General features: G+C 44.7%; 1 protein-coding gene across 3 annotated transcripts in view; it reads right to left on the reverse strand.

The window, feature by feature from the left end:
- The window catches only part of SIPA1L2 (signal induced proliferation associated 1 like 2), a 220,841-nt gene that overhangs the window by 38,312 nt on the left and 167,622 nt on the right, over positions 1–14,907 (reverse strand). For all 3 annotated transcript variants that reach the window (XM_029245525.1, XM_029245527.1, XM_029245526.1), the window contains exons 10-11: positions 2,183–2,440; positions 356–439 (exon numbers count right to left, since the gene is read on the reverse strand). In XM_029245525.1, the coding sequence (XP_029101358.1) occupies positions 356–439; positions 2,183–2,440 (342 nt within the window). The remainder of the gene's footprint in view (positions 1–355; positions 440–2,182; positions 2,441–14,907) is intronic.

Raw genomic sequence — 14,907 nt, forward strand, 5'->3', positions numbered from 1 at the left:
TTTGGGAGAGAAAACGCTTGCAAGAGAGGCTGTGAATTTATTCCTCGTCAGCAGTTCAAGCGAAGGGAAACTCCCAAGGGCCATCGCCCACAGGGTCTCCAAATCCTTAACTTCTACATGTTCAGAAAGACTCTCCCTTATTTAAAAAAAAAAATCAGACAAGCTCAGAATACAGACAAATGAGTGCCACCTCCATAGAAATGATGAGCTATCCAGCCTGGATGCACCCGTCCTATCAAAGGTCTGTCTTCATTTCTCTGTCCCCCAGTGGCCCCGTGCACAGTAAGCGCTTCTGAATGTGTCCCGCAAACAAGTGCCCCCCAGGGGCCCGCAGAAAGGTGAAAGTGAGCGGTACCCGTCGTATCCAGCTTGTGGTCTCCAGGGTCCGCTCCCGCCGGGTCCAGGATCACTGGAGGAGGACTGGTTGCTGGGTGAACTTCTGAAAGGTTGACTAGAATCAGTAACCGGGCCCTGAGGGGTCTGCAGGCTGCCAACATCCTGACCTGGCTTGTTTTGTTTTACAAGTGAATTCATTTTTCAGTGATGCAGAAAAGGAGAAACACGCATCGCAGTCATGGACAAATAAGCTAAGAATTGGTGATGCCATGAGATTTCAGGTGGTTTACGGTTGGTAATTTATTATAAGAAAGAGATGTGGCAGAAACAAGGCTTCACCATCTAAAGATTTCAAGCACAGCTAATGGCGCCAGTGAAACACGCGGAACCCCCAAGAACACAGAATTATGCAAACATCACTACTACTCCGTCTGTGAGACTTAATGCAAGGCACGTTGTGGTTCTATATTTAAAATCCATACAGAGAGAGAAAACCCTAAATTTCTGGCAAAGCCATGTATTTCCACACATCGATTGAATGCCATCCTATTTATTTCAGACACACAAAAATGAATGATCCTCGTGAGAATTCACTTGATGAAGATGTGCTCGCCAACTTCCCTGTTGCTATTAGAACCCTTCCTTATAATTTACTAAATTCTATGTTAATAAGGGACGTTCTGCAGACCCCCTTCCTTCCAGATGTCACCCTTTTCACCTGGGCTATGTACTATGTGCATTTCTCTGAATATGGGAAGTTTATAAACTCAGCAGACCTTTGAGAAGAGACCAAGAGCCCAGATGACTTAGTGTCAAGTTGAAGTAACACCATTCCTGCACCCACTCTTAGAAGAATAGACTGGAGGAAGCAGAGGAAGACCACATGTTTTCATCTTAGCAATTATTATTAATACCTGTATAGGCTCCCTATGTGCCAGGAATGGTTCTAAGCAGTTTACCTCTCTTGATTGACTCAATTGTCCTAATGCCCTGTGGAGGTCTCTGTGATTGCTAAATTGATTTTTCAGACGAGGAAACTGGAGACTGGGAAAGGCCGAGTAACAGGCCAAGGTGATGACCCGTCAAGCCAACAGCCTGGCCCAGTGTCTGCTTACAGCATACGTTCTATTAGACGAGAGCCTGACAAGACATTCGGAGGAAACTCACGGTGTCTCCATGGCCCATAAGTTATGCGAAAGTTAAAACAAAAGGAGTAGGAATCAACAACCACAACAGAACAAATTTACTACGTTGTTCACTTAAAACTACCTTTGCGAATTATGCAACCCCCGAAAATTCTCACCAGCTTCTAATGCTGTTGGATTTAACTTTTAAACGAGTGCATTCTCTCAGGGAAAAACTTAATTTTAAGCTCAACCCCCTTTGCTTAAAATGAGAGAGAAAAACAAAGAGATGCTAATGATCCTAGGACCTCTGAAAATACTACACCCACGAGGGTGATGGGATTTCATCGCTGATTCTGCGGCTTTCTTTATACTCAAACCGTTCATATTTATCTAGACGCTCCTGCAAAATGGTTTCTCGGATATCTTTCCCGAGACGGTGTGGAGAGCGGGTTGATAGGAGGATCGCGGTGGAGAGGGATGGCCGTGGCCCTGGGGGGCAGCATCCGTGGGGAGGACCTGCACGCCATCAGCATCATTGCTGGGCCAGGAACCCAAGCACCCCAGCATCTGGGGCCCGCCTGGCCACCCTGCCTGCCCACTTGGTCAGAACAAGCTAACTCAGAAATGATTAAGCCACATAAAAGTCCCCCTGACCCTCTGAAGTTCTAGCTGCAAGAGCTTCACAAGGGCCGCCCATGAGGAAACGGTACCAGCCTTACCTGGTGCCGTCGGGCAGCTTCCGGTCAAAGGAGGTGCTGCGTGGGATGGCGGCCTGGGTCTGTGGGAGCAGCGGCTGGCACTGCAGCCTGTCAGGCGTGCCGGGCACCGGGGAGGCCCTGGGCAGGGGCTGCAGGGCGGGCGTGGGCACTCGGTGCCATGTGGTGTTCCTCCGGAAGGGGGTCTTGTACTCACAGGGGGTGCCCTCGCTGTCGAGCTTGTACTCCACCATGGGGATCCGGCAGAGCTCCGAACACCCTCTGTGAAGCCAAGAAGAGATGGTCGGGGGGTGCTCAGCGCCGAGCCCTCAGCACCGTCCCTCGCAACCGCACACGTGCTTCTCGGGGCGCACAGACAGTGATGCAGAGCCATCACCCTCAGGAGCAGCCCTGGCGACGGTGACCTTGTCTGTTCACCCCCCAGCGCGGGTCAGGAGGAGGCAGTCTCGCGCCCGTGGCTCTGATTAACCGACAGATACACCTGTCAGGTGTTTCATTCATAGGCTCTGTCTCTCCAGGTAGCCTGCAAACTTCGTGGACAGACTGCCGTGTATCTTTAACCACTTTGCACACACTCAATCACCTGCACTGAACATGGGGGATAGATAAACTTCAATCGATGAAAAACGCCTCATACATGATCTAAACAGATAGCTCAAAGTACAGTTGTATCATCGGGGATCAGAGTCACATGTTATACCAAGTCTGAGAAAAGTGAAAAACAAACTTCGCAAAAAGCTGTCACAGCCAAGGGAAAGCCTGAGTGTCCATCCTGCCAAAGTCACGTGTGGTCTTAGTTACTCGGTCACTCCCACGGGTCCTCACAAGGTCATCTCCTGTGGGCTCAAATGATCAGTCAGGGATGTAAGACCCTTTAGCCTGAAAAATGTGATCTCAGACACCCCTCAAGTTACACCGTGCACGTAGTGCTACTGACTTGACCAAAGTGACCTGCAAAGCCAACTGGTGCTGTTTGGCCAGGACACAGGAAGCCTCGGTGAGTCTCAGATTGGAGTGTCAGGGTAAATCACCCCAAGTTACCACATGAATGAAGCCATGCCTCTACCTAGACGTTCCGGAGTCAGCGGAAAAACTTTCTCATATTCACTCTAAGAAATCTATTAAGGTGATAAGGTAACGCTCTTTAAACAGGAGACTTTCATCCTCAAGATGGTGGAGTAAAACTTTTCAGAATCATTACAAAAGAACAAAGAGAACAAAAACCAAAAACAAAGTGGACCATCAACAAAACTTGGAGACACCAAAACACAGTATATAAAGATGGAAGGCAATATCGAGACTGGAAAATCTATAGAGAAGGACAGTAGATAAGCTGTCACCTAGGACTGGGGATGGGAATAGAGAGTGTCTCTAAATCAGAACAAGGTTTCTTTTTCAGGTGATTAAGATTTTCTAAAATTAGAATGGGGTGATGGTTGCACAACTCTGAAAATATTCTAAAAATGGGTAAATGCTATGGCGTGTTAAATAGATTTTAATAAATTTCATGAATTAAAAGAAAAAAGATGGAAGGCAAATGGGAGAACGTCAGTGGTGGAGCAGAGAAAGGCAAACCCAAGGGTGTGCAGAGGGAAAGACAAAGAGAAGCATGGCCATCCCCTTGCACACTTGAACAGGTGCAGGAACAGAGGGGCCACAGAGAGCGGAAGGGGAAGGGAAGGGGTGAGCAGAGAAAAGTGTGACGCTGGGGTCCAGGCGGCACTGGGCCCCGCCTGGCAATACCCACCCCTGCCTCTCGAGGGCAGGAGCAACGGTCTCGGGAACCCAACCTGAAAGGAGGGACTCAAGGTCACGAGGTACCCAGAAGAGCACAGCTGAAAACAAAAGGTGAAGTAAAAGCTTCACTGGAAATGAGACCCCGAGTTGCTCCTTCCTGCAAACCCAGCTTCAGGGTCACGCCTCAAATAAGAGGGATCTTTCTCCAGAGTAAAGACAAGCAGGTGTACACCACCTGATCACCCTGCCATGAGGCTCACCACCCTCAGAGAAAGAGAAGGAACTTTTGAAATTTAAAAAGTGGATGGCTAAAATTCAAAATAAAAAATCCAGTAAGACAGGTGGAAGGTAAACTGAGGAACTCGCCCAAAACGTTACAGGAGAGCAAATGCAAGAAAATTCAAGTTCAATCTCTACCTAACAGAGAAAGAGAAGAGAGGGAAAAAGGTGGGAAGAAATGATTAAGAAATAATACAAGAGGGCTTCCCTGGTGGCGCAGTGGTTGAGAGTCCGCCTGCCGATGCAGGGGACGTGGGTTCGTGCCCCGGTCTGGGAGGATCCCACATGCCGCGGAGCGGCTGGGCCCGTGAGCCATGGCCGCTGAGCCTGCGCGCCTGGAGCCTGTGCTCTGCAACGGGAGAGGCCACGGCAGTGAGAGGCCCGCGTACCGCAAAAAAAAAAAAGAAACAATACAAGAAAATTTCCAGAACTAAGAGATAGGTAAAACCAGATTTGACGGTCTCTAGTAGAATGAATGCAAAAAAGGTCCGTATCAAGACGTATTACTGTGGAATTCAGAGTCCTGGGTTAAAGCAGAGACCCTAAGTGTCTAGTGCAGAGCCCACACAAAGGCCTGGGTCATTGAACGGTCCGTTCTTCTCAACAGCAATGATGGGTGAAAGGTTCTCACCTGTCAAATCAACAGTACTTGGAGCTTGGGACGGAGAGAGGGATAGAAACCAAAAACAATGCTCTATTTTTGGCTTGGGAAACCAAATGGATGGTGGTGCCACCCTTTGAGAATAGAAGAAATGAACAGAATAAAGCATCCTAAGGAGATACGTATGCCTGTTACACAGAATGGGGCAAGGATTATCTCTTTACCAGTAAACTTGACTTTTATTATCTTTTATTTTACCCTCCTTCCCCCAAAGCAAAATTCACCTCTCTTTATTATCTAAGCAAGTTTAAATTACTCTTGATTTACTGAATGTGCTAAGTTACTGGTCAAATTTAATTAAGTCGAGATTTACATTGGATTGCAGTTTTTTAAATAAAATGCCAAGACGCTACAATTTTTTGCTCACGGACATATTGTTTCCTAGTGTTTTTCTATTTAACTAGATACCACATCCCCTGGGACTACTGACTCGTGCATATGGCCAATGACGTAATCAGAAATCATAAAGGTGGGATATTAGTATACATCAAAGCATCAAGAAAACCGACTCTTGTAGTCCCCCGGAACTGATGCTGTAAGCAAGTCACTGGATGTTCAGGTGAGCCTCAGCCTTTGGTGTCTCAAAGGCTGAAGCTGTCTGAAGCGTCCAAGTCAAGGAATCTCTAACAGAGACCAACCAAAGTGACAGGTCCCGGAGTTATGTTTTGAATGAAAGGCAAGTGAACCTTGAATCCTAGGGACTAAAGGGCACCTTGCATTTCCAGTGTTTGCTTGGGTTCCCAGTTGATTGGGTTTGGTTTAAAAAGAAAGAATGAGCGGCTTCCCTGGTGGCGCAGTGGTTAAGAATCCGCCTGCCAATGCAGGGGACACGGGTTCGAGCCCTGGTCCGGGAAGATCCCACATGCTGCGGAGCAACTGGGCCCGTGCGCCACAACTACTGAAGCCCGCGCGCCTAGAGCCCGTGGTCTGCAATAAGAGAAGCCACCACAATGAGAAGCCCACACACCACAACAAAATGTAGCCCCCACATAGCAACGAAGACCCAACGCGGCCAAAAATAAAAAAAACAAATAAAAGTATTAAAAAAATTAAAAAATTAAAAAAATTAAAAGAAAGAATGAGAAAAGAGAAGGCAGATGGCTGGGTAGTACAGGGTCTAATTCATGCTCATAGATTGTAGTCTTCAGTAAGATGCTGTAATTTAGCTTCAATCTTGGATGAAAAAAAGGTTATATAAATGCATAATCATGAGTAATATTTGAGAGACCACTGACAAAAACTTGCACCATGCATTAGGCTGAAGAGAGAGTCAGGGTTGAATATTTCATTTCCAACCTCTCGCACAAGGTCATATGTAAATGATCTTTTAATACTAAACACGGGCATTCTTTTGCCCTGATAAAAATCAGCTTAAAGAATGACTTAATTTTAAAATCAAAATTAATTCTGTTATGACACTTTTACAGTAACTACTCTTACAAAAGAGATTTTTGCTTTGTTTACTTCTATGACCAAGACATCCAATAAACATCACTAATTATAACGTATCATCAAACCTAGTCAAACTCAGCTCTGCTCCAGAAGTATGAGGAAGTCCTTGAAGGATACATATGGAAATTCAACCAGTTTTTAGGGAAATGGGAAGAGGTGTAGAATAAGAATTACACATTAGTCTGCAGAGGGGCTCACGCTCCAGCAGGTGCCAAGAACTGCACCTGCCCGTGAGCACACCTCTCTCTCCCCCTGGGGTGGCCGGACACCAGGCAAGATCTCAGCTCATCTGAGCATCCAACCTGGCACTGCTGTGAAGGGCACACGGCACACATTTCTGGGAAGTAAAGGCCAATTCAAACCCAAACTGACCAAGTGCAAAAAAGACAGCACAAGAAGTCATCTCCGAACAAGTGAGCTGCTAATCTTGTGTGCAACTGAGCCATGTTCTGAAGAAAAGACTTAAGTCTTTTGCTTTCCCGCACTGGTGCAGAAATCCAGACGTCACTGATAAACGTGCTCCATCTCCTTTCGACACACCAAATTGAGTCGATGGATGTGAATGGCATTTCTAGCTTCTGGCACCGTTTGTTTTTTTTTTTTTGTGGTACGCGGGCCTCTCACTGTTGCGGCCTCTCCCGTTGCAGAGCACAGGCTCCGGACGCGCAGGCTCAGCGGCCATGGCTCACGGGCCCAGCCGCTCCGCGGCATGTGGGATCCTCCCGGACCGGGGCACGAACCCGTGTCCCATGCATCGGCAGGCGGACTCTCAACCACTGCGCCACCAGGGAAGCCCTATAAACTAAATTTTTAACACTGCTTGTCTAGCCAGTAACTTTTCTGAGGCTAATAATCTCTCTCAGCCATCTATCCTGGAAGGGAAGACTTTCTGTAGACCAAGAACATCATAAAAAACGTGCCGGTGAAAAATGTGACACTACGAAACTGTAAGAATAACAAGTGGTTCCGTGAGTTGCAGCCCTCAGAGGATCTTACGTTTGACTGCTTTAATCTGACAAACAATCCCATTGTCCCTCTAAACCTGGCACTGTGGACTCCGCAGGATGGCTTATTCCTGTGCGAGGGACACTCAGTAACTTCTTCACATCCACACGCATCTGTGCTCCCCTCTGCTTCCGGAAGCTCCCGAGACCAGGGTTTCCCACCTGTAGATTTCTAGTCTGCGGCTGCTCCCACATCCCGGCTTCTGGGCACGGCCAGCGCAAAGGTGGTGTCCTCTCTATTCACAGCTAACAGGCACCCACGCTCACTGCCCAGCACTGGAGCTACAGACGCACAACTTCAGAGACACCAGCAAGGTCCCCGAGATGGCATCATTCCTTTCAAATGACACCTCCAGTCTCCCAGAAGCACCCTCCATTTAGCACCAATAAGTGGGCACTTGAAGCAGAATCGCTGCTGGCCAGGTTGTGGACCCAGCTCTTTAAAGGAGCCGTTCAACCTCAGCAGCCTGGCCATCAGGACCATCACTGTCTGAGCCCAGCCAAGCTGCAGTGTTCTCTATTCACTTCCAGCAGGAACCCTCTACAGCAATCAAACTGTTCTCCACTGAAGAGAGAAGTCTATGCCCTGGGCTCAAAACCCAATGTGTAGCTCAGAAATGGGACAATCTCTTTGGACCCACGCTTCTCCTCCTGCGAGCGGAATGGTGACAGCAGAGGGTGTGTCGAGATTAAATTATACGAAGTATGCAAGCTTCCCAAAGCAACAGCTTCAAAGAAAGAAGTTAGTTTCAAACGGATACTATTAGTTGTTGCTTCTGTAGAGACAGTCAATATAAAACAGCAAAAGGCCCATACGCTTTCCTGAAAGTTCTTTCTAGATAGTATATATTTATCGAATTATAGAATTGTAAAGTTTAACTTAATGTAACAATCGGAAGTACAGAAAAGTTTAGAGCTGTGAAGTTCCCTTCGTGTACATTCATCTGTAGAAGAATGCATCATTACCCCGTTACTTTCTTCTTTCATCTTATATCAAAGCAGGACCCGTGACTTTCAAAAACGATGAAAGGGGAAACGTCCTAGGGATAATAAATAGGGATAAATACTTTTGAAGAGTAACAACGACGATAACAAAAAAATTCCCCAAACCTAGAGAACTGAGAAAAGTTTAAAGGAACAACACGTACTCTTTTTGTTCAAAAAAGTTGAATAAATTAGCAGGACGTGGAGTGGGTAAACCATGGACCCCACAGCACGGCTTAATCATGTAATTACAACTTGCATTTACTCTGAAATTGCCTGTTGGTTTCACTTTGTTTGGTGGCGTCACAGCAAACCTTCACCTGAACCCACTAATCTAGTGACGTCTTCCAACATACTGCGATGTTATCTGTTACTTCTAACCCACACTTCCCTTGTGTGACACTTTACAGGTTTCCACCTACACTACACCATTTCAATTTCACAAAAATGTCTGAGGCAGTACAAAGGACGTGTCCAATTTTCAGAAGGCTCAGAGACTTTGGAAAGGTGAGACAGCTTTCACCCTGGAACCAGGAAGCTGACTCCTAGCTCGGTATTCTTTCCAAAACACATGCCCATCTCCTTAGGAAACTATCAAAGAACAGTTAATGAGGCCCACATCCTGTCAGTTTCCACTAGGACCTGAAGGAGTCTTTGGAAACAAAGGCAGATAGATCCCCTCAAAGGAACTACCTGCTTCTTTTATATTATGCACTTTGTCAAAGAGCCCTCATAGCCCTAGGGATTGAAGTAATCACCGATATTTTAATCATTTTAATGTCTGTTATGCTAATAGCCTGCTAACAGCTAAAAGACTCTTTCCAAATTATACAACAAGGTGACAGGGATAATTGGGGCTCATTCACTCGAATCACAAACTCTTTCTGCTGCATAAAAAAATTAAACGCTTCCAATAGGGAGATAACTTACTGTAAAGGTAAGGGCAGTGTCAGATCTGAAATAGGCACTAAATGAAATATTAATTCACTTTTCTACCAATTTCCTTAATTTAAGATAAAAAAAGACACCTAGACTACAGAGAGTAAAAGAGACATCTAGACCAGAAACCCACTTGACCAAGCCCTTTGAATAAAGGTCTTTGAATTGAAAAGGTGCGTGTCTATTACACGGGAAGTGAGGCTGGCTGGTGCTGAATAATTCATCAGCTTCTCCAGGCCTTTCCTTCTCACCAGACATGGGGTGGAATGTGTCTTCACCCTCTGCACCCCAGTACCTAACACAGCATTCGACTTAAAACAGGGCCAAACAGTTCTTTGTGAAGCCAAACACTTCCTTTTTTTTTTTTTTTTCCTTAGAAAGTTTGTTGAGGAACAACATTCTATTACATTATATACTTCACAGTTCAACAGAGGACTCAACAGCTATGTGACGCCTGACTTTTAATGAATATATTTCCACGAGAGCGCATATTCACTGGCTGTCCATCACCACTGCCCAGTGTCACTAGTCAAGCATGAGACAGTTACTTGCCTAACGGACAGAAAGCTCGTGCTTTACTGTCCCCCTTGGCATCCTGGTGACTGTGTCAATGTCACAACATCTCAAACTGCCAAAAAAGCAGAGGTACTAAGGTGTAGATGACTGACGGGAGAGTGTGAGAGTGTTTGCAGCACTGAGATACTTATTCTCCAGATATAAGCTCTTGCTCTAGTTTGAGAAAGCCATTTTTAAGTAGCAAAACTATAAATGGGAAGTCCTGTACTTTAGAATGCCACACAGACAAAAAGGAGCCCATGGATGTAAAGATTATGCCTGTCCTTTCCATTTTTTTTTTTTTTCGGTACGCGGACCTCATCACTGTTGTGGCCTCTCCCGTCGCGGAGCACAGGCTCCGGACGCGCAGGCTCAGCGGCCATGGCTCACGGGCCCAGCCGCTCTGCGGCATGTGGGATCCTCCCGGACCGGGGCACGAACCCGTGTCCCCTGCATCGGCAGGCGGACTCTCAACCACTGCGCCACCAGGGAAGCCCTGTCCTTTCCATTTTTAACAGCCCTGGTGCCCAGCAGCTTCTAGCACAAACTACTGCAGAGTGAAGGAATGAACGAAAGAAGTGAATGCATAGTAAACGTAAGGCAACCTAGCTAACGTTCGTTCTGTAACTCAATGTTTATATTCTAGGAGGGATAAGATAATTCAAACATTACATTGGAGGACTGGGCAGAGGACTGAGAATTGTGACCGTGCTTCAGGTCACTTTGGGAACCTCAAGTTCCATATTTTTTTCACAGTTCACATTAAAATTCATAACTTGAGGGCCCATGAGCCAATACCAGATGGAACTGATTTTTCTTATCTATACACATAAATTGGAAACCTCATCTAAAACCTCACTTTAATCCAGATTACAACACACTATCTATCTATCTACCTATCTATCTGTCTGTCTACCTACCTATCTATCTATCAACTGCTAATCTGACAAAATTGAACTTTCCTTCCCATTTCTATTTCCACGTCCCCTCTGTGTACTTTGGGGAGTTGAACGGTCACGGCAACCAGCAGCCAAACAGAAGACAAGAACATACAGCTTCAATTTTATAGAATGATCAGAGAACAACAAATTAAAGTCATGACAACATGAGATAATTTCCACTGTTTTGCATTATATAGAAAAATATGTCTTGGACAGTATGTCAACAAAGTATGGAAAATCACACAAAACAGATGCGCCACAGCACAGAATTTCATTTCCATTTTTATTGGACATAGTTACTAAATCACTCACATTGTATAACAACTCGTGCATAACTCTGGTGAGTCGTTATTTCCTTTGTATCAGCCTTTTAAGTTGATGTGTTTTCCTTAAAATGACATTGATAAAATGTCAGTCACCTTTGAAGGCTAGGGGCTGGGGCCATGCCCTGCCTTGCAAAACCAAGGAATGCTTAATTAAGAGTTTTGAAAACTGTTCTTCATCATTGCCACAGAGACTGTCTGCCTGGGAAATGTCCTTGCTCCCTTTCAAACCTCATTTCCATTTGAAGACTGCTATTCCCTAACTGCTTCTGGCCACTCATTCCCAATCACTACGCAGCCTCTCCCGGATCCATTCCCAGCACGAGATGAGTTAATAAGCATTCCCAAAGGGAACCTTCCCTGCTTGGTGTTCTCTGGGACTCCACAAGGAAAATAAAATATGGCTCTGCTTTCCTTTCAAGCCAAGGGACAGCTGAGTTATCAGCACTCTGAGGCTTGAGAATGGGACTTCAAAATGCAGGGTGCCTTCTGATTCCACATAAATACTTCCCCAGCTAAAGACTTCATTTAATCCAGCAGCTTCTGAGTCATAAGCAAACACCTTCTGACCTGTGGACAACTAGGAGTGAGTCTATTAAATGACAGGCCTCTCCCACTGCTGACAGGAGCGGATGGGCTCTGAGGAGAATTACCTTTCCCTGATGTCCTGCGGGACAAAAAAAAGCTGATCATGGAAAAAACGAATTGAGGCATTTTTCACTCTTTTATTCACAATGTTTATGAAGACTGAAATTATCTTCGAATTCATTAACTTGGCCACTTTGCTAGTCCTTATGGCTGTTATATTAAAGACAACTTAAAAGGAAAAATTACACACACACGTCCATTTAAATGAATGTTTTCTTTTGGCTGCCTCCCTGACAAGGCCTAAGACCCAATTTGTGAAAGATGGGGTCATTTTCCACGCCACAAATCAAATGTGTAGTTTTACCTGGAGGAATCTCTTTGTATATTTTGCTGCAGGAGTCATGGTACTAAGTGATATTTCATTTAAAAGGTTTGGACTTTATCAACAAGGACCCACTGTAGAGCACAGGGAACTCTACTCAACAGTCTGTAATAACCTACATGGGAAAAGAATATGAAAAAGAATGGATATACATACATGTATAACTGAATCACTTTGCTGTACACCTGAAAGTAATACAACATTGTAAATCAACTATACTCCAATATAAAATAAAATTTTTTTTAAAAAGTCTGTACTTTAATTTTCAAAATGAGCAAAGTGCTGCTCATTTCTTCTTTTACACCCTCCTCTACAATTCCTTTAAAAAAATCTAATAGGGCTTCCCTGGTGGCGCAGTGGTTGAGAGTCTGCCTGCCGATGCAGGGGACGTGGGTTTGTGCCCCGGTCCGGGAAGATCCCTCATGCCGCGGAGCGGCTGGGCCCGTGAGCCATGGCCACTGAGCCTGTGCGTCTGGAGCCTGTGCTCCGCAATGGGAGAGGCCACAACAGTGAGAGGCCCGTGTACTGCAAAAAAAAAAAAAATCTAATAATGCAGAAGGCTAAACTTGCTTAGAGTGGGGAGGAAACGTAAAACGACATTTCACATAAAAGACCCCGAAAAGCCAAAACAATCTTGAGAAAGAAAGATGGAGCTGAAAGAATCAGGCTCCTGGACTTCAGACTATACTACAAAGCTACAGTAATCAACACAGTATGGTACTGGCACAAAAGCAGAAATATAGATCAATGGAACAGGACAGAACACCCAGAGATAAACCCGCACATATGGTTACCTCATCTTTGATAAAGGAGGCAAGAGTATGCAATGGAGAAAAGACAGCCTCTTCAATAAATGGTGCTGGGAAAACTGGACAGCTACATGTAAAAGAATGAAATTACAACACTTCCTAACACCATACACAAAAATAAACTCAAAATGGATTGAAGACCTAAATGTAAGGCCAGACACTATAAAACTCTGAGAGGAAAACATAGGCAGAACACTGTATGACATAAATCACAGCAAGATCCTTTTCGACCCACCTCCCAGAGAAATGGAAATAAAAACAAAAATAAACAAACGGGACCTAATGAAACTTAAAAGCTTTTGCACAGCAAAGGAAACCATACACAAGATGAAAAGACAACCCTCAGAATGGGAGAAAATATTTGCAAACGAAGCAACGGACAAAGGATTAATCTCCGAAATATACAAGCAGCTCAATATCAAAAAAACAAACGACCCAATCCAAAAATGGGCAGAAGACCTAAATAGACATTTCTCCAAAGAAGATATACAGACTCCCAACAAACACGTGAAAAGATGCTCAACATCACTAATCATTAGAGAAATGCAAATCAAAACTACACTGAGGTATCACCTCACACCGGTCAGAATGGCCATCATCGCCATCATCAAAACACCTACAAACGATAAATGCTGGAGAGGGTGTGGAGAAAAGGGAACCCTCCTGCACTGTTGGTGGGAATGTAAATTGATACAGCCACTATGGAGAACAGTATGGAGGTTCCTTAAAACACTAAAAATAGAACTACCATACGACCCAGCAATCCCACTACTGGGCATATAGCCTCAGAAAACTATAATCCAAAAAGAGTCATGTACCACAATGTTCATTGCAGCACTATTTACAATAGCCTGGACATGGAAGCAACCTAAGTGTCCATCGACAGATGAATGGATAAAGAAAATGTGGCACATATATACAAGGGATATTACTCAGTCATAAAAAGAAATGAAATGGAGTTATTTTTAGTGAGGTGGATGGACCTAGAGTCTGTCATACAGAGTGAAGTAAGTCAGAAAGAGAAAAACAAATACCGTATGCTAACACATATATATGGAACCTAAAAAAAAAAAAGGTTCTGATGAACCTAGGGGCAGGACAGGAATAAAGACACAGATGTAAAGAATGGACTTGAGGACACGGGGAGGGGGAAGGGTAAGCTGAGACGAAGTGAGAGAGTGGCACATATATACACTACCAAATGTAAGATAGATAGCTAGTGGGAAGCAGCTGCATGACACGGGGAGATCAGCTCGGTGCTTTGCGACCACCCAGAGGGGTGGGATACGGAGAGTGGGAGGGAGATGCAATAGGGAGGGGATATGGGGATGTATGTATATGTATAGCTGATTCACTTTGTTATACAGCAGAAACTAACACAACACTGTAAAGCAATTATACTCTAATAAAGATATTAAAAATAACGAAACAAAACAAAAAATGACGTTTCATACTCAACATCACAGTCTAAAGCAAACGGCTGTCACTGCACGGATAATTTCCTGTGTGTGATGCGAGGCTGCCGGACAGCAGCGAGCACTTTTATCCGGGTGCTCAGAGAGTCGCAGGCAGAACCAGGATCCAAAACTAACAAAAATGTGGGTTTGCAAATTTACAAATTCAAATTCTCAGAAAATTGGAAGGCTGAACCGAAAGCATTTCAAATGATACATGCTAGGCTTAAAAGCTTCCTGGCTTCTGGAAATGTGGGTGACAGGCAGGCCAATTCTGGAGTGTTTACTACCAGGCGATCAGCTAGTTCTAATCCTGGCTAAGGTTAAAAATATAGAAGACGGTTATTCCAGATTGAATGGGAGAAAAATCTGCATCTTCAGGGAATGACATTAAGGATACTCTGAGGAGACAAATGCAAAATCTCTAAATATCTTGAATAGCTTCAATAAGAGAATCTGCATTTAAAACAAAGAAAGAATTAATTATGTGCAGACCAAAGCAGATAGCATGCCCTTGGATAAAAAAATAACAGGCGGGACTTTTTTTTTTTTTTTTTTTTTTTTTGTGGTACAGGGGCCCCTCACTGCTGTGGCCTCTCCCGTTGCGGAGCACAGGCTCC

Source organism: Monodon monoceros, unplaced genomic scaffold (assembly GCF_005190385.1).
Source record: "Monodon monoceros isolate NGI ecotype Baffin Bay Population unplaced genomic scaffold, NGI_Narwhal_1 Super_Scaffold_4, whole genome shotgun sequence".
Lineage (NCBI taxonomy): Eukaryota > Metazoa > Chordata > Mammalia > Artiodactyla > Monodontidae > Monodon > Monodon monoceros.